At 39.8% G+C, this 22,709-nt stretch overlaps 1 protein-coding gene across 3 annotated transcripts; it reads right to left on the bottom strand.

Annotated features, from left to right (window-relative positions):
• Positions 1 to 3,192: 3,192 nt before the first annotated feature.
• On the bottom strand, positions 3,193 to 21,221 carry ip6k1 (inositol hexakisphosphate kinase 1). Of its 3 annotated transcripts, XM_044024071.1 has the most exons (10): positions 21,055 to 21,221; positions 15,195 to 15,344; positions 11,165 to 11,393; positions 10,854 to 10,999; positions 9,829 to 9,955; positions 7,709 to 7,952; positions 6,977 to 7,158; positions 6,314 to 6,489; positions 5,769 to 6,002; positions 3,193 to 4,181 (listed from the first exon to the last, which is right to left on the bottom strand). In XM_044024071.1, exons 4-10 carry the CDS (start codon positions 10,968 to 10,970, stop codon positions 3,678 to 3,680), a joined length of 1,584 nt encoding a protein of 527 aa, XP_043880006.1. In that variant the 5' UTR covers positions 10,971 to 10,999; positions 11,165 to 11,393; positions 15,195 to 15,344; positions 21,055 to 21,221; the 3' UTR covers positions 3,193 to 3,677. The 3 variants fall into 3 exon arrangements, with proteins under 3 accessions (XP_043880006.1, XP_043880005.1, XP_043880007.1); XM_044024070.1 differs by lacking the exon at positions 15,195 to 15,344; XM_044024072.1 differs by lacking the exons at positions 15,195 to 15,344; positions 21,055 to 21,221 and adding an exon at positions 12,117 to 14,465.
• Positions 21,222 to 22,709: the final 1,488 nt, after the last annotated feature.

Genomic DNA, 22,709 nt, shown 5'->3' with positions numbered 1-22,709 from the left:
AACTCAGCTGAAAGACACGTCATTAAAGTTTCCATTGAGCTGTCAAATGTCGTAGCTGCAGCTGGATTATTTCCACATGCAACCTTTTATTCAAAGACAGAAAGTTAGTTAACAGAGAGCAACACTGATTGTTGTTTCCATTAAAATGAGAGCACAGTGTGGCCTGTGATTTAGGTGACTGCACAGAACTGTCTTAATGAGATATTTAAGTGAAAAAAGATATTTTGCTGATATGTGAATGTGCAAATATTGACATTTTTTTGACTAACAATTATTAAAATAAACTACAATAATTAATTGGCTATTCTGCTATTGGCCATCTATCATTTCACAGTTTTACTTAGGATGGGACTTATTTTTACTAACATTTGAATATATTTATACAGCCTACTGTATAATGAGGGTAGGCGTTTTCCTTTTTCCTTCTTTTATTGTTTTAGGCATACAGTGTGTAATATATTTGTTATCAGCCTAAGAGAACTGTGTTTTATCTGTAAGAATTCAGTTTGACCTCTGCTGACACTGAATTATGTGAAGACATCTCTGCAGCACTTGGCAGTCATTGGACATTTCAGCTTTCCATTAACTGCTGGTGTTGCATCAAAAACCATGTCACCTTTCCAACACTGTAGATACAGGAGGTCTTCACCTGAGGACGTCATACAGTATGTTCAGACAGTAATTACAACACAAACAGAAAAGCTTCTGGAAAGATTTAATCTCACGTACTTCCACTGTTCTAACAGACAGGACGATGTCAGATGCAGAAAATGCTGCTAATGAACTCTGATCAATCATTGAGGTTAATTTCAATGAATAAATATCAAGGTCTGAAATGACGTGTGGACTGTTGTTGCATCAGACTGATGTGAGGACTGTAACAAGACGCGATGTTGGAAACCCGACTCAAACAGGAGGGTGTAGACGTGCATGCAGTTCTTAACGGTGAAGTGAAACAAACCAAAGACTAAAGATGGCATCTACACCTGCTCTAACACACACACACACACACACACGTGCATTGAAGAAATAATTCCTGCCAGAGCAACAACTCCACAGAGGTGTCAGAGGCTCAGTGAGCAGACTCAAGCCTGAGCATTCTGGCTTTGTCTGTCGATGCCAAGTCAGTATCAGAGTGAGACGGAGTCGGCAGCAAATCAGAATCAGACTTGAGTCAGCTCGAATAATACTGTTTATACTTTTCCGTTTCACACACACACACACACACCGTCTTTTGAAGCACTTAAATTTCTTTATATCTTATACATTTAGGGGAAAAGACATGTAAAAGACAAAAGACATTTACCCCAACATATATGGGGGGTAAAGGTACAATAAAAAAATAAATTATCACCTTGATAAACCAAAAATAAAATATTCATATTTGCTCTCTTTTTAGTCCAGGTCCTGGGGGCAGGTTCCTGTTCTCATCCAGCAGGGGGCGGTGCAGTGTCATAGCCCAGCCTCTGGAGGTTGCGTGTGATTGGTTGAGACAATCTAATCAGACTGATGAGAGGAGATAAAACGGTGACATCCTCAGTATGAGACACAATTCTGCCGACACATACTCGATGATGATTTGCATGTTTGGGTGTCTTGACACATTTAAAGGCAGGGCTGAATGACAGTCATTAAAGAATTCTTTTTTTTGTGTTACTATGACATACAGTAAATATCTTTAACCGTGTCACCCAGCCCTTCTATAAACAATAAGGCTGCAAGTAATCTATATTTTTGTTACTGTCAGCAAATCCCAAGTGTAAATGTTCTTGATCATATCACAAGGTTGAGATTGAAAGTTAATTCATGACATTGGAAAACAACCATCAATATTTTCTCAGTCTTATCCAGTAGCTGATCTAGGGTTGTTCATCTTGAAGCATTTTAAAGACGGGGGAGTTTGAACATCCACAACCTGAACTGAACAACTACACTACTGGGGGGGGAGGTAAAGCTCATAACCAATTTAAAATAATTCATCCATCATCAGCTATAAAATAAATATATATGTTAATGTTTTTCTCTAAACTTTAGTTAAAAGCAGGACTTCACGTTTGCTAATGGTGATGAAGGAACACGTCCTGCGCTGCATCAGTGTATCTGACAGACTCAATGAGGCTTTATGACACAAAGGAATAAGATATTATTCGGCTTCTACACTGAGACAACACCTGTTAGTACAAATAATTTATTGTTGTTATTACTTTTTTCATGGGATTTGTTGACAATTTGAAAAATATAGAATATCACGAGACCACATTTGGGGAACTGACACTGACACACTAACCCAGAGGATGGTTATTTTTTTACAGGACACCGACTACTAACATTTTTGAGTTAAACTCCCCCCAAAATGGACAAATAGCTTTTTAAAAATGATCTCTATTCTCTCTTTAAAGCTTTACATCTATGATGCAAATTTACGCACTCTCTCTGAGGGCAAGGTTGCCCTTTGCACTGCCGGTGTAGAAAAGATGCCATCTATCATTGCCATCTATTGCTTTAACAGATGATTGAATGTGTTTCTGTGTGTGTTTTCAAGGAAAGAGTTTGTCCATCTGTCCAGGTTTGGTGTCTGTGGGGAAGAGGTGGGGTGTGGAGTTGAGTAAAGGGAGTGTGGGCCAACTTCAGTGGAAGGTTCCTGGAATTCAGCTGATTGGTTGTTCTTGGAGGATGCTCTTTCTTGCATGGAGCAGCTCTTCAGACAAATGATCCCAGCGTGTGTGTGTGTGTGTATCTATGCTGTTGTTTGTCTATGTTCATGAGGACCAGTTTGAGCTTCAGACCACAGAAATGAAGGCACTCTTTTCTTTCAAAGTCTAATTTGGTGACCCCTTTATTCCCAAGTGAGATAACTTTAGTGCATTAATCTGCTTCCCTTTTCATTTCTGCTCTGTAAAATTTAATTTAAAATTGCAAATTAAATTTCAAGGACACTGCGACCCTTCATGAGGAGAATAAAGCGGTAGACGATGAACGAATGAATGAAAGTTTCAGGATAGTTATAATTGTTTTCTATATCAGCTCTTTGGTCAACTGGTTCATGTGGCTTCACGACCATTACACTTAGAAGTTACTGAGTGTAAACAAGCAGTAATTATTATAATAAAACCTCGGCAAAGTTTGAATTTAAGAACAGCTGTAGCAACCAGCTGCATGATAACGAGACTCATAAAACTTCATGAAAAGGACTAATACTTCTTTAATTTAATAGTCCTAAGTGACCTCCATGTCTGTGACGAACAATAGTTTTATCCAAATCCTGTCAGTATGGGGTGTAACATGCATTTTCATGTAGAGAGGGAATATAAGTTTCAGTTTCAGTTGGAGTTTGAGTTCAGTTTCGGTTCAGGTGCTCAAACTGGGGACGTGGAGTAGAAACCAAGTTGGGTGAGAAAAACAGTGAGGGTCCTCACAAGTACACATGTACAACCAGTGAGTATTAGGGAGTGGTTTTCCATATCAGCTCCACTGTCCCACCTTCTGCTTGTTGCTATAGAAACTACTTGACTGTAGAATGCCCATGTTTCCATGGTGACGTCCTGGAGAACCCTGTTCAAAATTTACAGCCGAGACATCTCAGCAAAATGACCTAAACTAACTTACAAAAAGTAGTGTGTGGGATGTTTATCCGAGAGTGTGTGAGAGTGTGTGTGTGTGTGTGTGTGTGCGTGGTGCTACGGCAGGTTGCCATCTTGCAGGCTCTCTAGGATGTGGATCAGGCTCTCCAGTCCAAACATGTAGCCCAGGTCTGGCCCATCGTGTACTGCTGTGTCTCCACGGAAACCCTTGAAAGTTGAGTGGGCGAAGTCGATCATATGAACATCCACGACGGGGGGCCGTTTGGGCTGGGGGGCAGGGGGAGGAGGGAGGGGCGTTGAACTGGGTGCAGAGGAGGAGTCTGGATGGGGGCGAGGCGAGGGTTTAGGGGGGACCTGACAGTCTGACGTGGTGGTTGGGAGTGGTTGTGGGTGAGGGGTGGGGGAGGGTGAAGCCATCAGTCCAGAACCTCGAGAGGACAGAGACCCCAGGTCTGGGCTCTGGCTCATGTCCGTTTCACAGGGAGTGTCAGAGGCTGGGGGAGTGAAGGGACCAGGCCCAGATTCTGCAAGAGCCACAGGAGTCTTCTGTTGCCGAGCTTCGTGCTGCCCAGAGCCGAGGACTGAGGGGCCCTCACTTTCCTACAAACAGAATTAAAAGTAGAGAAGTGATCACTATGAACCAGAGTCAAACAAAACATTAGCACAACTACTTTAAAATTTCCAACAGCCTGAGACAAAAAGATTCACATTCATTTGCCCAAGAAATTCTAAACTTACAGTCCTGAGGACAGTGGAAACTCTGTGGAAACTCAACACCAACACACTTACTATCATCATGCAAGTCTCAATCACAGTGTACAGACGGGAACACTTTGATCTGCTAGACTGTGGCTGTGTGCTGGGTATTCCCTTGAATCAGGACCAGTCACATGAGATAAATGGAAACAGCTTCAAATTTTGGAAATTTTCTGCTCAGTTCACATGGTGGTGGACTGTGTTTTTTTTGGTACATCTCATCACATACTTGGGACAAGGCAGCAAAATAATTAAATTTTTGATTCACAAAGTTCTATCATTCTATAAATGCAAGGAATGTCCGTTAATCACAGGTCACTTTGACAGGCTTCAAACTCGGCAGATGACTCACTGAAGGCACCAGTGTGTGAGAAATGCAACAGATTTAACACTGAATAAGCTTCTTTTCCCTCTCAAACAGCATTATTTGTCTGAGATTTTATAAAAATGTGTGATATTGTGACATATATCACACATTATATACAGTAAGACTGTTGTATGCATCAGTGTAAGGAATACCACCACTTCTGAAGAACTATGGCTTTCATATATGTATATATATATATATATATATATATATATATATATATATATATATATATATATATATATATATATATATATATATATATATACATACATACATAAAAAAAGCTACGACATTCATCAGACACTCGGACAGCTGCAGTTACATAATAACTTTTACTATAAATGTTTATACTGGCCAGTAATGACTAATGTGCTCATGTGAAATGTCTTTCCTTGACAGCAGCGTCATTCCCCTCTGTTAAGCAATATGATATTACCTACCATTTATTTTGGGGTTTGTTAGTCCAAGGGTAAAAAATATGCCTTTTTTTTTTTAAATGGACAAAATCTGAAAATATTAACAAACAAAGTTACACTTGATCAAATACCTGCACAGGTCCCTTTGAGGGTTTTGGGCAGTTTTGGACAGCTACATTCTTTGCCCGGTTTTAATTCAGCCTTGGTTGCACTTTTGAGTGGAATATAAACAAAGCTCATCTGGGCTTCATCTCTCACTCTCATAGTATAAATTCATAACAGCATGCGCAGACCCCGACACCTCTCACGGACACAATATTTCAGATTCTTTGTCAATTTATGTGTCTTTAACTGTAAATAAAAGTAGACCTCCTTTCTGTAGCGGGACTCAGCTACAGCTGCCATTATGTTGGTGCCAGTGCAAGTAGGAAGTTGATTCTCTGCAGATAATATTACAAATGAGACCAAGGAAGAGCTCCGTTTTTACCCATCAATACTAAAAGGGCAGTGCTGGATTTTCCAAACAAGCATATTTTTCGGGGCTCTAAAATGTCAGCAGGGGTATTTACCACAAAATTAATGCAAGCAAAAACGGGGTAGTGTGGGTGTAGCTTTATATTGACAACAAATTTTAACCCAGCTCACCTTTCCCTCATAGATGATGAGCAGTGAAGATGAGTAAAATCGATATGATGCCTGCCTTTCTATCACTGCCTTCAGGCTGCGAAGCTTATTTAGGATTGGCTCCAAGAGATCATGCCTCAGGCCCTTTCCATTGTGCATATACTGGTACAGGGCCTGGCGGAAGCCTTCAATCGACAAACCACGGCCATAATACTTGCTCCTGCAGAGGTAGTGACCGGTGTTGAGTTGGTACACCTGAAGAGGAAGAGAGAAAACCACAAATGTATTATTAGTCTCTTTTGACCAAAACAAGAACGTGCCACGTACTGGACAGGAAAATGTTTCTACACGAGCATGTACAGACGCCACGAATGGTCGCACAGACTCGACCTGTCAGTGTGCTCGTGTTCGTCCATGTAGGATCCACTACTGTGGATGATGAAATTTATGTCGAGCTGGACCCTAGCAGACCTTGCCTACACGCAGATGCAGAAAGTATGACCTTGGTCTATCTTCAGGAATGTTCTGGACTCACTTTTCTATTTTCAGTATGCAGATCTTTTTACCTGCATGCCACACACTCTGACTCCCAGAGTTGCTGAAGTGCTCTGTTCACATTTCTTCATCTGCCTGGCCGCCTTCTCCTCAGATGCGTCATCTCCGTGCTGCCTGGTTCCCATCTTCAGGTCCAGGATGCAGGGGTATGAGAAGTGGTGGACCACATTCTCCAACAACAGGAACTCTGGTTAAATACTGGAGTTAGGGAGCAAATGTTTGTCTGATGAAAACATAAAAAAGATCTATGTTTTTATCTGTTTGGTTTGTTTGTTATAATGTTCTATAATAATGACTCGATAATAAACTGTTCAGAAAATCTGAGATGACAACAGCCCTGTTGAATCTGCTTGGACTAAAAACAGATGATCCTCACTGAGGACAGCGTGTGCCTTGCTTGTCCAGTTTCCTCAGCTGTTTTCATGGCAGCTGCAGTCTGCTTACTTTGAAGCTGAAGATCAAAACAAAACCTTTAACCTGATAACCTCCAACGCTTCCTCTTTATTATTTCCCACAGTCTCACACACATTTACATTCATTGCCTCTTAATGTACAGACACATATTCAAATTAAAGACGTGGGCAGTAAGGAGCAAGTCACTGATTTAAGACTGTTCTGGTCAAATAAATAAAGGCTGTGGGGATCAGTGTATGCAACAGGCTGAGGAAGGATACTGAAGAGTTTTCGGTCCTTGGATTCAGATCTCATGCGGCTAAGCTGCTGTTTGTGACAGCGGAGGCTCCAGGGGTTATGGCTGATCTTCTCTGATGTCAAACCACTGTTCCAGTCCAACATCTGGAAGGGAACATCCGAGTGGATCTTTGGGTTGAGCGTGGGACTCTTCAGCTCTACTAGACTGCAGGATAACAGAAAAATACCACTGGTGATCCCTTGTTCAAACTGTTGTATCTGACTTTTTCCATGTAAATTTGACCAGAGTAGTCTCAATCAAATCCAATTCTTATCTTCCCTTTCATTGTAGATGCCCTAAGTGGAATAACAATTGTTTTGTCTCCCTTATTAATGGAAATCAATTCAGCAGTTATAAGACGCTGCTATAAAAAGTTAAAGGAAAGAGCAAAGACATTCGTGATAATTCATCAAACAGTTCCTGAGATGTTTCTGTGCAGGACCACCAGTCTGAGAGAACAACATTCCCTTTTTTGCTATTTTCATTTGCAAATCTTCATTATAAGTCATTTAATAACCCTGAATCATTAAAGTCTTTAAAGCTAATCAGAAAATAGTGAAAAGGGTTCTAACAGTTTAACTTAATACTATAAAATGTTTTGTTGGGTTACAATGAAGACATTAATTTTGTAATAATATAAAACCTAGGAAGAGAGGAAAATTCATCTTCTGCACTGTTCATTTTTCAGAAACCTCTCAATTTAATATGATCTTACTTATCAGAGACAGCGTCAGTCTCGTGTGACTCCCTCCTGTCAGGTCGTTCATCCTTGTGTTCAGAAGAGGAGGACGACCGATGGAGGCTGCGGCGGGAGTGTTTCCTCCTCGGCTGCTCCCTCTCGGGGGGATCACGATCTTCGTGCTCTGTAATTCCTCCCTCAGCGTTACTCTCCACATAAGGGTAGGCCACCAAGTTGATATAGCCATCAGAATCTCCTTCAAAACAAACCAGCACTACCCCTAAAAGGACAGAGCAAAATACAGACTCTCAGCAATTTTGCTGTACATACATACAGGACAAATTCTTCCACGAATCTGCAAAGCACGAGTGCATCTAGATTGAACCCCTGTTCAATGAAATTCAACATGGACACAGAATTATGTTAAAAGTAATGAAACACTAGAAGTAGAGGAGAGTGACAAAGGACTGAAAAGCCAACATAACTCCACAACACAGCTCACAGTTGGAGTGGACAACATGGATAAACGCTTCAATTGTAATCTGTATGATAGTATATGGCAATAGCTGTCTTTTGTATGTTACAGCCTTCAAATTCATAAACACAGAATACCATGTCACTCACTGCTCTCTTACAAACATCACCCAAACACCAAATGAAAGAATATCTTTTGGAAAATGGAGGTCATTTGTAAGTTCACAGAGAATAAGCACTAATGCTGTATTCAGGCCTTAAAGCTGAGGCAGTCAAGACTTTGGTAAATATTCTAAAAATGACTAAGGATCAGTTAATAGATAAAATAATAATAGTAATAATAATAATATAAATGTCCCACAAAACCTTCACTCATTTAGACATTCATCTTAGGTTTTCAAACTGAGCAGATCCCATCAGTTTCTCACAGTGGTGGAAATTCCATGTGAAGAGTCAAACAGGCTGAGAAACACTGTGGAGGAGCAGGTAGCAATCTGTGTCTAATTATATTATTATGCTGTTATTTAAAACAGCAGGACAATGGTATTAGTGCAGAGATCCTGGGTTTAAGAAGTTTCCTTAGACATTGATGTTGTCAGAGCAACTGGAGCAGTAACAACAACAGGATGTAGTGGTGAGAATATTATGTGAAGCTAACAGTTTTGTGAGGCTATTTTGAAATGCTCATGTCCTTGTGTTGCTGTCTGACATGAATTAGAGACACACCACCCTGAAACAGAGCCATGACTAATGTGATTAGCTACATCTGCTCCATCCAGATCATCATCATCATCATCATCTCTCGTCTTCCATTATTCACCAAAACGTTGTGTGTGTGTGTGTGTGTGTGTGTGTGCATGTGTGCACATGCGAGTGCGTGCTTGGTTGTCAAAGTGTGTTTGGGTCTGTTGCTATAGCAAAAGCAAGTAGAAACAGTGACAGTGTGTGTCTGCCTAGAGATGGGGAGCAGAGCAGCTAAACCACTTTTCTTCCATTAAACATCCTTCCATCCTTCCTTCCTTCTCTTTCATTTGTCTACTCTTGCACAGAGGGTATTTAGAGTAATAGAATGTAAAGGGTAGCTAGAGGAATGGTGACATCCCCTGAAAGCAACAGAAGTTCAAGATTGTAGTAAAAGCAACAAATATCCATCCATCCATTATCTACCACTTTATCCTTCACCGGAGGGTCACATGGGGTGCTGTGCAATAATGAAAAACACCTTACAACTATCATGTCTTGCTCAAATGTCATCAAAATAAAGTGTAATGTATTTATTCCCACAGAGACCATGACTCTGAGCACAGACAGTAACCCTGAGTCAGTTACAAAAACCTGCAATAACAGATTTCTATTGCAAGTTTTTGAGACCACACTGATACATCAAGCCATTTTAATTTGAAATGAAGAACCGCAAACATTTTCTTTGTACATATATTCTGAGAGGTGCTTGTGTCTGATAATCGCATGGCCACAATTCCCTTGATTTTTGCTATTCTTGATCTCTTTTTGGCTCTTAAGCTGCTAAAAGCTGCTTTTACTTTGAGCACAAAAGTTGGTAGATGGCTGAAATATTCCACTTCTGTCACTTTTTCAGATAAAAGGATGAAACGGTTAAATTAGCAAATCCAGGAAGCAATAATGGCTCCACTGATACAAAACAACAGAGAGCTGCAACTGACCTTTATATTCTGGTGTGAACTCCTTCATCTCCGGAGGCAGAGACTCGTAGAAGCGCTGCTCTCTGATGATCAGAGGTTTACACACTGTGTGGTCATCGTAACGCATCATGCTAGTGTGACCTCCGACCTATACACACACATACACATACCCATTAAGTAATGACTGAAAAAAACAGTGTTTGTACAAAATTTGAATTTTTGTTTCATATTATTTCATCAGTTTAATTATTTTATCATTTAATATCTGATAATGCACCATCCAATATAGTTGTTGACAACAAATTAACACTCAACATGTATGTCTGACCAGGTTTAAATGGCAGTGTCCTCTTACACAGGTATAAAAATAATGATATTGTTTAAGTGTGCAGGAGGAAAAAAAAAAAGCAAATTCATGTGTGAGACAAATTTGAGATGGGCATCTGTTTTTGAGCTCAGGTGTCTCCAATTTTTCATGCATGACGCACACAGTTCCCAGGAAAAATAAATCTGTTGATGATGATATTGACATTGACACGGTAATGTGACATATAACCCTTCACATTCACTTTAGTGTCTAAGCTGAATCTGAATACATGAAAAACATTAATATTATATTTTTAACACTATTTTAGCAGCTGTATGTGGAGAGAGTGGAGGTTCCAAATACAGGAAAACCCTTTCTATGTTATAATTATATATGTTTATACCTATCGTCATCATAAATAAAGCTCTCCCTCGCTCTCTCTCTCTAACATAATTTTGTTTACAAACAACCACTTAAAACAAGCAGGAGAATAAAAAAACTACACACCAACACACAGGCGCCAGCAGAACATTTGGGAACATACAGTCGTAAACAAATTGGTATTGTGGGGAGACAGGCGAGCCAAATAAACACACGCCGCAATCACGCAATGCAGCCACAATGATTCAGTGTGAACCATGCCTACAAATGCGTACTTTAGAGTAACAAATGTACCAGTGTACATTGATGTCAAAATAGTAATACATATATACAATATTATTACAACTCTTTTCCTCACTTGGTGTATAAAGGGCTCCAGTGGAACGCCTCCATCTTGTGTTCGAAGTGAATACCCTCCCCCCTGTCCAGCACCCTGTAGCTTGTTGTCCATGTTGATGGTGTGAGGGAGGCACATGGCTCCTGGCGGACGCACTGCACCTCCTCCTGCAGACATGAGAAAGGATAAAAAAAAAAACATTTTCTGATTTGGCCAAAAACTACAGGTGTAAACATTGAAAACCTTAAATGATTTCTGACCTTCAGCTGACAAAATCTGCAGACTGTGGGATCACCCCTGTGTTTTATCAGAATGTTTTTTTTTATACTTACCCTGGGCATGGGCTCTATTGTGTAGTGAAGGGGAGGGGGGGGCACAGGGCACCACGGGCTGCTGGGAACGCACGCCGGCCCCAGGGGGAGGCGGCGCCAGACCGAAAAACCACCTTGCAAAGCCTTCGATCAGTGCTCCAATTCACCGCTGGCAGCGCAGGGATCCAGTCAGGACAGGGGGTGGGGGGGACAGAGTTGGGGGTGGGCAGGAGCAGCAGGGTAAAACTTCCTGAAAGGAAAACAAACAAAAAAAAAAAGTTCACTCACAACTGTTTCAATCTAAAATTAACTATCACAAAGCAATAACATCAAATATTTCAGTGCATTAGCATCCACCACAGTTCCACTCATACACTAACTAACTAGAGTTCTACAAAGAACTCCTTTGTGTAGTTCAAGATGCTTGGATCCCTAGTTCGCACCTGCCTGAGTGCATGTTCATTTTCATTCTCTTCCGACTGTCCACCTTCCACTGATGACGTTAAACTGAGCCGTTTTCAATTTTAAAACAACTCCAGTAATCTGTGAATCTAATGTGACTCACAATTTCATTAACTACTCAGACACAAATACAAAGCTTATTTGTTGTTGAAATGAAAAACACAATTATATGCTATTAGCATTTGAAAGAAAGACACTGGATACATAAACAATAGATAACAACACCAGATTTTTTACCCCAATTACCACAACAAACGGCTTACAACATAAAAGCGCTTATTTATAAAACCATGTGGATGTACTTGAGACAACATGGACAGTTTTATTTGAGGTAAATAATACAATGGTCTAGTCTTATTTCCATATTGGGTGATTGAAGGTCACAGCAAATGGTATGATCTAGTTGCATCATCTCAATATTCATAAAACATTCATTTATTTTACGATACTTTGATGTGGACATCCCTGTGATGCAATTTTTTTGTGCAATTTGGGTAACTGGTTGTGGTACCTTGTCACATCCATGCCCCAAGATGATTCCTCATTGTATTAAGACAAGGTAGCATGACAAAAGAAGAGGGGTACAAGAATACATGAGGAAACAAACAAGAGGAAGATGATTGGATTGGAGGAGAGAAGCAAGCCCACTAATGATGTCACAGTATGCCTCTGTGTGCGCGAGTGAGTCAGCGAGACAGTAGTGAGGCACGATGCTTGCAAATGATATCAAGATGCAAGCTCAAAATAAACACTGAACGTTGTGCGTACAAAACAGTTCAGGCACGCTGAAACATTTGTCAAATATTGCAACATGCCATCAATCAATCAGTCACCTGCTGAGTCAAATCAGTGCAGCACAGTGATTGATGCTTTCATAGATTTTATGTTTTCCATATGCAAGAGTTTTCTCTGTGTAATCTTGTTTCCTCCCACAGGGATTGACTGTGGAACTGTCCAGAGTGTACCCACCCCTTTCTCCTATCCACTGTCAGCTGGAGAAATCTCCCCACGCATCCCCCAGGATAAGCAGATGCAGCTAATAGATGGATGGATGAGCTCATCAGGGGTTATTTAAACTACATGATATATCAACAACCTCCTTGCTCATAAATACATGGCTTTTTCTGTACTCCACTCTTCTTCTTGATTTCCCCAGAGCATAAGGCACATAAAGCTTAATAAGGTCTGTTTATATCTGGAAGGTTTGGATGTGGCAATATGAAAGTCCTAAACATGGCACCAGTTAATCACTGACAGACATTGTTAGCAGCTACTTTATTAAAATTGCGACACAAGTTACAATAATGGTGTGTACATTTGCAACCACACAAAAGAAAAAAAAAGAGAATTATTGCCTTTTACATATAAGATAGACAGCAAGAGCAATGTTGGAGAAGTAATACTCAAATTACCAAAGTTGTTTTCTCATTATAAAAATGATATGCAAACAGAGCACTGACCCAGTTTTTATCGTCAACACCCCATGTCTGTGTAGATTGTATTATCCAGGTCATAGTTATCTCAAAGTAATGGAATCAGTAGCAACTTGACTTGCTAGCTACTGAGCAATTAATCTACACAGACATTTTGCACAACATTTTCGGAGGAACACCCTCAGTGTGGTGCGTGCGGGTGATTGACAGAACAAGCAGGAAGATTGTAGAGTAAAGGAACCACCAACAATCAACCATAGATCCTGCCAACGCAAGCAGATCCTAGCGAAGGCACAGAACCAACTCTTGAATTAGCGGGTGAGACGAGTTCATCACACAACAGAAGCACTGAAACTTTAGGTAGAAGCTCTAATAGAGAAACAGACAGTCTACAAGTCCAGTTGCTTGTGATTCAATGACCTTTGGGCTCACTTTCATTATCCGGTGAATCCTTGTTTGTCATGTAACGGTTGGGATGTACACAATTAATCAAGAAAGTAATCAGATTAATCCATAATGAAAATTCAATTCAACCTGACTCTGTCCCAAAGGAAAACTACTACGGATAGGTAATTAAAGTATACAAATAATGCATATTGAATGGACCTTGGTCTGGCAATAAAACTGAACTGAATGACTGCAGTCTTCAAAAGAATGGGGATATATTGTTTGCTTTTTTGTGACCAGACGTTGTTTGTGACAGCAAGACCTTGTTTTTCACCCACATGATAAAAAAAGCAGTTTGTCATGAAATTTGTCCACAGAAAGGTTTTAATTGTGTCACTGAGGTTAGCTACTGAATGGTAATTTGGTAGAATCTCAAAAAAACTCAAAAATGTGCTGCTCACGTGAGGAGATGCCGGCATCAGACAAACCTCAAACCCTCCAACATATTATCAAGGTAAGAAAAGCCTTTTAACTACACTATTCCTGCTCCTACATGCAAGCAATCTTGACCCACATCACAAGCTCCAGTCATAACTCACAACACGGCAGTTGCATTTAAAAACAATGGAAATTCAACATCCAGTGATCTCAAGTTCCAAGGTCAAAGGTTAGCCACATCTATTTAGTTCAGGAAATCCCTGTTAGCACACAGACTTAAATCTCCATTGACTAACATATCTAAACCCAATAACTACTTGCCTGTTAGTTTGAAAATACTGTAATACAGACATCCACCAACAATGAATAACAATGCTCTAGTTGGAAGTCTGGATGAGATGGATTTAGTCAAAGGTGAGTCTTCAGTAAAGTGCAGTTGTTTGGTGAGCCTTTTGTAAAACTGCCTGGTCTTTAGATCTATATGTGTCAGTGGTGCTACTGGTGCTCAAGTATGTGTTCGTAGGAGGCAGCGTCCTATATGTGCGGTGTGATGCAGAGGGCTGTGAAAAAGCTAGTGGAGGACAAAGTCAAGGACAACTTACTTCCTCTTCCTCCTCCTGTTTCCTTCATCCCTCTCTCAAAATCTCCTCACCCCTTTTTTTAAAAAAATCCCCTAGGATCTTTTAACCATCCTTTCTCCGACAACTTGGCAAAACTGAAAGAATCATTCTGCAATATTTGAGCAAAAGCCTAGATACAATGATCTACATATTGCAGTATTGTTGTGTTAATTTAGTTATAATTGGCTAATTGTTCTCCCTCTGGACCCTCCTTTTACCCTCATACCCTCATTTATTCACAAGTACATTTCACCCAATACTGGTGTACGTCCAATCAGGATTTGTTAAATGTGTCTGAAAATGATTGTAATGAGAATATCACATTCATATATTCATAGTTTAATAACCTCGTCGCTTAAGGTTATGATACTGAGATGTGGAATACAACTAAGAAGAGAGGCTTCAGAAGCTGAAAATAGATGCAAAAAACTAAAACGAGGCAATTCTGTTTGATAGCCTGAAACGTGGGATCAAGACAAGAGAAGTCCAGCTGTGTATTGAATGTTTAATTTACCCATTCATATCACACAAATGCAATGCTCACAATTCTCATCATTAAGGTGAAGAAAAAAATGCTTGGACACAAAAATTGTCAACAATGTCCTTTCTCATCTGTGTGCAGGGCTATGGGAGCGTGGGCTCATTTGGCTGCACTTTCTTTCCTGTTGTAATATTGTATAGAATCTCACATGCCAAAATTATGTCACACACCTTTTCGGGTGATTACAGCAGGGTTCTCCAAGCTGCTCACAGACACAGCCCTTTACCATTCAGGGTTTACTGAAGCTGAGCAGTACAGGAAATAGGAGACAGCAAGGTGACGCCAGGGGAGGTAGCATCGGATAGTAGTCTGTAGAATGACTAGAAAACAAGAGGAGGAAGCAAGTTTATCCAAAAATTAATGGTGGAAGCTGAAGAAGGAAGAAGGTTGTGCAGAGTTCAAGAAGAAGGTTGTTCAGAGTTCAAGAAGAAGGTTGTGCAGAGTTCAGGAAAGAGTTGCGACAGGCTCTGGGAGGCAGTGAAGAGTTGGTGGAACAAGGAAGTACAGGAAAGTATCCAAAGGAGGAGGATGGCAACGAAAAGGTGGGACAGCCAGGGAGATGAAGAAAGTAAGCAGTATTGGGATTTTAGGCGTGCAGCACACAGAGGGGCGGCTAAGGCAAACACTTATAATGAGCTGTATGAGAGACCGCAGAGAAGGTTCACGGATGTTAAGGAGGACATGAGGACAGTTGGTCTAACAGGACACAAATGATCTGCTGTGGTGACACCTAAAGGGGGAAGCCAACAAAACTAATTTGCCAAAAAATGTCTTGGGTATTTATAAAAAAAAGTTACAGATCAGTCAACTAATGACTACCTATCATGCTTGTTGTGTGCACCTATGTGATTTGATGTTTAACAGATTAGTTAAATTGTGGATTGATTGTGTGACAAGAATGGACATCTCCCGTTCACCTTCACCACCTCCTGCAGTGTAAACATGCTAATGACATGACTTCAGTTTACTTGACCTCCAAAACACTTTCCCTGCTTTGCATCTAAGCTGTCTGTAAGCTTTATGGTCGGGTGTGTCTGAAACTGAAGAAGGATCAAGTGCATGGTCAAAACAAATAATAAAAACACAAGCCCGCACAACAGACAATCTCAACCTGACCCGAGCAACCAGCCAATCAACTAAGAGGATCAGTATGAGCGTAGCTTACATCATCGGTCATCATTGGGACAAAGCTGCTGATGCGCTGATTAAGGCTGATTAAGCTGCTATTTCTGACTTAGTGATCATGTGTGCATGTGAGGAAATCCCACTTTCATTCAAGTCAAGAGATGGAGCCAATCAAGAACCCTCTCAATCAAGGACCTTCAGGAATATTTTAGTGTAGATTGTGAATAGATTGGCAGCAAGTTGCATCTGTGTTTAAATTTCAGGGTTTACTGAGGCTGTGTAGAACAGTTCTCATTTCTGGGAGAAATCAGGAGAGGTGGTTTCTGAAGTGCACAGAAAACTTTCTTTAATTAAACAGCTTTTATGCAAGTGAAAACGAGTGTACATGGTATCTAGTTGTTTATTGTTTATGTTATTTACTGATCTAGGTTAAAAGTTTCACAGTTTAATATAAAGTATTGATCTGCTTACCTACTACTGCCCCTCTCTGGTAAAACACCAGCTACTGCATTCTGATTTTGGCACTGGCCATTTTAGGCCTCTCTTTTGTCACTGGAGCACTCTTTCATCACTTTCTTGTCTAATAAGCACAAGACTCAAGGTCCCAGAGTCAAATTTCACTACCAGACCACACCCCCTCACTGCTCTGCACTCCCCCTCCACCCTCCTCTGCCTCACTCAGGTCTCAGCCTACTTCTGGTCATTTTTCAAAAGCAGGCATTGGGTGGCGTTATCTGCAGAATAGCAGGTTTAGTTACACTTAAAAAGAGACAAACAACAGGAGTGAAAATTAGGAGACACAAACCACTTGAGTAAGACACATGTGACTTACTTAGACTACTGAGAAAAAGCGTGTAATGTTTTGAAACTTTGACCAATGGAAACCAAAAAATCCAAACGGTATCTGAGAAACAAAATGTACTAACACCTGTACGATCAGTGCACTAGAACCTAGTGTGTCAGCTGTCTCTTCAGGTAGTGACCTTTTTCTTCTCTTTGTAGAAGTATGCACAATATCCTGTGATAAAGGTCAATTCTTACATTTAACTTTTTGTTTTTAACGTTTTTATATGCCAAAAGCAATTGAATGGATAATTGGCTAATTCAATTAAATCAAAGTAATTATTTGCAGCCATAACTGTAAAACAAGTTTGACATTGAAACAGCAGTGAGCACAAAACTTCTCATGCCATTATCAGTCATTGTTTTATTTTATTTATTTAGTTTCTTTGTGGAATTGTTCCGAATTTTAAATATCTGCTGTTCCAGGGAGACAAAGTCATTGTTCTGGATAAATCCCAAATGTAATACACAACCAGGTGCACAGGACCAAAACGTCATCTCCATCATGTCTTAACTCAAAAACTTGTGAGTATGTGCTGACTGGTTGCATTAGTGAAGCGTAGCATCACCTCGATAAATGGTGCTAAATAAGGGCTGCTGCTGATTTGATCCGTTTCTGTTTGTAGTAATAACAATATTCACCTAAGGTCCATGTGATGAAGATGGAATGATGGGTGCACCTTTATACACAATAGAAATAGAAATAAAAAGGTAGATGATGAATGAAAGGAGAAGGTAATGAAGAGATAAGAGAGCAGGAAAAAGTAATATGTTGGTACATATGTCTCTTACGTTCTTGATTGATATTTTGCTTGTAAAGTAGCAAAAATTAACTTCAACATTTCCCAATATGAAGTTTTAAAAATATACAATAATATAATAATACATTTGCAATAATGTAACCACAACACAAGCTTTAAATATAAATGCTATAATACTCACATCTTCTGTATTTGTTTGACGATGAATTGACTAGTCAGCAATCACATTTCAAACACTTGGAGTTTCACAAAGGAAACAAATGAGCAGTGCAGAGAGGGAACGTTATATGCAATGACAACAACACCAGTGAGGCAATTAAACAAATAATGATCGACAAAGGAAGCAGGAATATAGGAATAGAGGAAGAGTGCTACAGTTCATTCTCCGTACAATGCAGCCCCGTGGGAGACAAAACCCAAATAAATACATCTGTCAGTCTCAACAATCACAAACTACAACTGGGGAAAACACACATACACAGATGTTGCCAATGTGCCGAGACAGAGTTCAACAGCTGCTTAGTCACTCTTTCTCACACACACACAAAATCCATCCCATCGACAATCATCTGTGTGAAACAACACAGATAAGTCAAAACAACCACCAAGACCAAGATGTCTGCCACCTGAGGTCATTTCTCACCACACACTCTGGAGTTACCACAGCAACCAGAACTCACAACACATTAGTCAGTTTAAAGACTTTTATGTCAATGGGTAACATTTTTGTCAAAGCTGTGGCATTGGTATAATATAAAAATACCTCAATTTAAAAACATTCATTAATAGTGGTAATATTCCTCTAATTGTCATTTCATTATAAATGTATCTCTGGAGTATATTCCCAAATAAATCAATTGTTTTGTCTATCATGTTTACAAAATAATAATAGGGTCCTCTGCACTTTGTGTGGTTGGGAACCTAAAAATGCCCAGGATGGCACATAATATGTGATTTTCCTAGGTCTTTGGTTAACAAAAAATTGAGTAAGCATAGCTCCAGATGTCGGCTGATTGCCAGGAAAAGGAAAAAAAGGACCAAATTATAGATCAATGACCAAATTATACTTCACCACATGACATTTCACATCTAATGACATGCTGACTTTGAAGCTAGAACCACAAAGCTTAGGTTTGTTTACATTCTGGAAAAAAGAATGCAGCCGCACAGGACAAACAGTTGGACATTTAAGACGAGGACATTTTGTAACCTCTTACTACAAAAATTACTTCAAGAAAATGTTCCTCAGATTCAGCAATGACACTTTGACCTCATTTAAACATATTATTTTATAATGACACGCTCTTAAAAAAAACTGTGACCGAACAACTTCACAAATCTTCTAGGGAAAACATGACTAAAGAGCATTTATGTCTAAAAGTGTGTCATACTGTCCCAAACTGATCAGTAAATTGAAAAAGGGGGAAAACACTGAAAATCTCAGGACGTCATCACATAGTTGTCCAACAATTTATTTGACTGGCTTTAAACTTGACAGGTGACTTACTTAGGGCACCAGTGTGTACAGTGACAATTTTAACATTGTCTGGATAAGAAATGCAAGGGGACAAGTATGGATAGTTTCTTTTACTAGTTAACAATAAATACACGATGGCAGCAACTGTTGAAAAGCAAGCCCAAGAATGCAGCCTTTCAACAATATTCATCTGTGATCTTAAATCATGTGGTACAAAAACAGGGCCAAAACCAGGGAACACGGTAGGGATGCACAATATTATAGGCATGGTATCGGTATCAGCAAATATTGGCTTTGAAATGTATTATTGGATATCTGCAAATTTACCAAGATCTGCCAATATGACTAATGACTACTAGAGTAAATAGGCTACTATCTCCTTGACTTCTATGCTGGTGCTTCCTTGCTGGTGCCCTCCACAACTACACACAATGTTTTTTTTATTTTGCTAAATGAAGAAAATTTATACATCAGCTGCAACATGAGTAGGCAAAATATTGTGTTAATTTCACTACAGAAGAGACTATATGACCCCTACAATTGGACGCAGGGAAAAATGTATACATCTCAGTTTTGGTTATCGGCCCAAGCACTCTGGATAGATCAGTAAAAAGTAAAATATCGTGCATTCGTGCAAGTACTGCACAGAAGACACAATTATTTTTTTAATGTATGCAGATTGACAGTTTTGAGAAATTAAATGAGATGCTATGATAAAAGAAAAAAATTAAAATAACATGCCATAATTCTGTAGCTACCATACTGATTACCATAATGAGTGAAACTTTTGAGAATGGAGGCCAGGATTCATGCACTTAATATTGGCAGATGGTGAGAAAAAAAAGGCACTCAGAGGGGAAATTAACCTTTCCCCTTTTCCTCAAAATGTTGAAAATACTGTCATATAGTCATACTCAATTACATGTTGCTGTGGAGATATGCAAGACTAATCACAGGTGAACCCTACAAACTGGTGTGAATGTCAGAACAGAGACTGGAAGATATTTAAAATTTCACTGGGGACAGTCATCCATCAAACCTTTCCTAAAACCCAGAGTCCAAATCTCTCTGACAGGTTGTAATCTGTCTACCCTGAATTTTTATTGACCACTAATGTGGATACAGAAGCTGCATGATCAAGCAGTCCTGCATCAGTAGTACTATATGTGTCTTCAAATAAACAGAGGCAGCAGCAGCATGGGCTGAATCAGCCCCAGTGCAGAAGAACCTATCTTTCTTCACCAGGTCAGAGCCCCCAAAACACTGCTGCTATAGAGTAATAACAAGCCAACTACAAATGATAAAAAATGTTTTTATATTAGACCAAGCAGTTCTGACCTTAATTATAAGGTCTTTACATCGAGATAGCTTCAAGCTAATGCAACTTTTAATGACCAACCACTGATGACGGAGAACGACACTAGCACAAGCTCCAGTGCTAACCTATTCGAGTGTAGGTAGTTTGATTATGTGACCAACACAACACACGTGAAGCCTTTATCGTACCATGTTAGATGGCGTTAGCTGTCAGACTGGTCAGCTTCTTGACCTTAGCCTGACAGCACGCTAGCTGGCTAAGTCTGCTAGACTCATCTTAAATCAGCATAGAATGAAAACAAATCTTCACACCATTTCAACTCAGCTCGCTTTAAAAAAACAACAACAAAAAAACCCATTCTAAAATACTGCGGCTCTGCGTCCCGTAAACCGGTAGAAAGCTCTGGCATTACTTGACTCATTCGCCGTTAAAGTAGCCGTGCTAAAGGGAGCTAACTGGCTAACATCACGGTTTATCGTTACGCAGTGTCTCCGGTTAGAACTTACCTTCAGGTGGACGCTGAGTTGACTACACTGTGGCCTCGGTGGATGTGCTTCAGGGACCGGAAAGGTTCTTGGATGTCGGTCCTTAATAACGGCAGAAAAAAACACATCGTAACGTCATTACAGTGAAGCTAACGCAGGTTGTTTGCAATGTACACTTCATTTACAAAACGTTGGGCCTCTGGCGCCATCTACAGGCTGCAGTTGGATCTACAGTCTTCCTACACCTGCTGAGGGTCCTAGTCACAACTATTTACGGATCACAGTCTTCCTCTTCCTCCAATAATCTCCGACTAGTTGTGTACACTTGATTGAGAGTTGGAACGTTGCCCTCCAGTTTGGAGTTATTTTACAATGACGCTTCCTCTTGATTTCAAAGTTCGTCAAAGCAGTTCAAAGCTCTTCAACACAGTTCAAAGCTCCCTGTCGCAGTTGACAGTCTTTAATAAACGTTTATGTCACTTTATATTCTTACAAACAGGCCAGTTGCAAGTTGATTATTCTTCTCAATATTGAAAATTCCCTATCACAGACCATCTGGGTGGTCAGGTGTTTTTATGTAATTTTCACACCATATCCTAATCTCAGTCTAGTTTTCTTTCACTTAATTGAAAATCTCACAACCATTTAGACAACCCTTTAGACCTATCATTTCCCTGGCCAGCGCTTGTTTAGCCAGTTTATCTTTTATTTTTCCTTCCAACTTCAGAGTGTCCTCCAGAGGGACCCACATAAATAATATATTACAGCCTATTTTCCCAACACTGAATAGGCAATATTTCAACAACCAGGTCAGGATGGGAGCTACCTTTGAATTTGTATATTTTTATATTTATATGACAAATTTTGGCTTCAAGCCAGATGTCCTCCAACATCTTCAAGCAGAGACAAGTCTGCTCTCGGCTCATGAAAAAAAACAAAAAACAGAATGGGACCAAAGACCAGACAGATCCAATTACAGTGTTGCACTCCAACCCAATGCTTTGTGCAAATTGCCTTATGTGAAGAAAGAAAATTAGATATTTTTTCCCCTCATTTTCCCCTCCATCTCCCAGCAATCTTCCAATAGTCATGTGGCCGTAGATTTGTCCACTAAATCTAGCCCAGAAATGTAGCCCCAATTTGCTTCTTCTGAAGGACAGGGTGGGTCTTTTCCTGAGATATTACTTTGTTAAAAACCCAGTGTGTTTAAGAATGACATCTAATGGTAAGAACAAACAGAGGACTCCTTTGCTCACCCCTTCAAGTGCGTCATGAACCACTGGAACCTTTGCATACCAAGAAGTATGTTAACACTCTTTCACAACTCTATTTCACTCTACCACTCTTTCCAACGTTTCCTCCTTCTTAGTTGGTTTGCACATCATGTTTATGTGGTGGGTTGTGCCATTCTTCATTTGTGTTGTAGCCTAAGCTTCAGCTTCAAAACGTGAAACACACACTATGACTGGTTTGTCATTTTGGGCTTCTATAGTTCTATAGATGGTAGTGCAAGATTGCTGCCTCAATAAGGCAAGCCACTTGCCTAAATGACATATAAACAGCTTATTGTAAGGTTTTGAAATCTGTAAAAATGTTATTTCAAAGCTGCACCCTTAAACACACGTTCTAAGGGTAATAATAATAATAAAGTTTTCTACCATAAAACCCTCCTATAT

Source organism: Solea senegalensis, linkage group LG4 (assembly GCF_019176455.1).
Source record: "Solea senegalensis isolate Sse05_10M linkage group LG4, IFAPA_SoseM_1, whole genome shotgun sequence".
NCBI lineage: Eukaryota > Metazoa > Chordata > Actinopteri > Pleuronectiformes > Soleidae > Solea > Solea senegalensis.
This window is presented reverse-complemented; position numbering and strand designations above follow the sequence as displayed.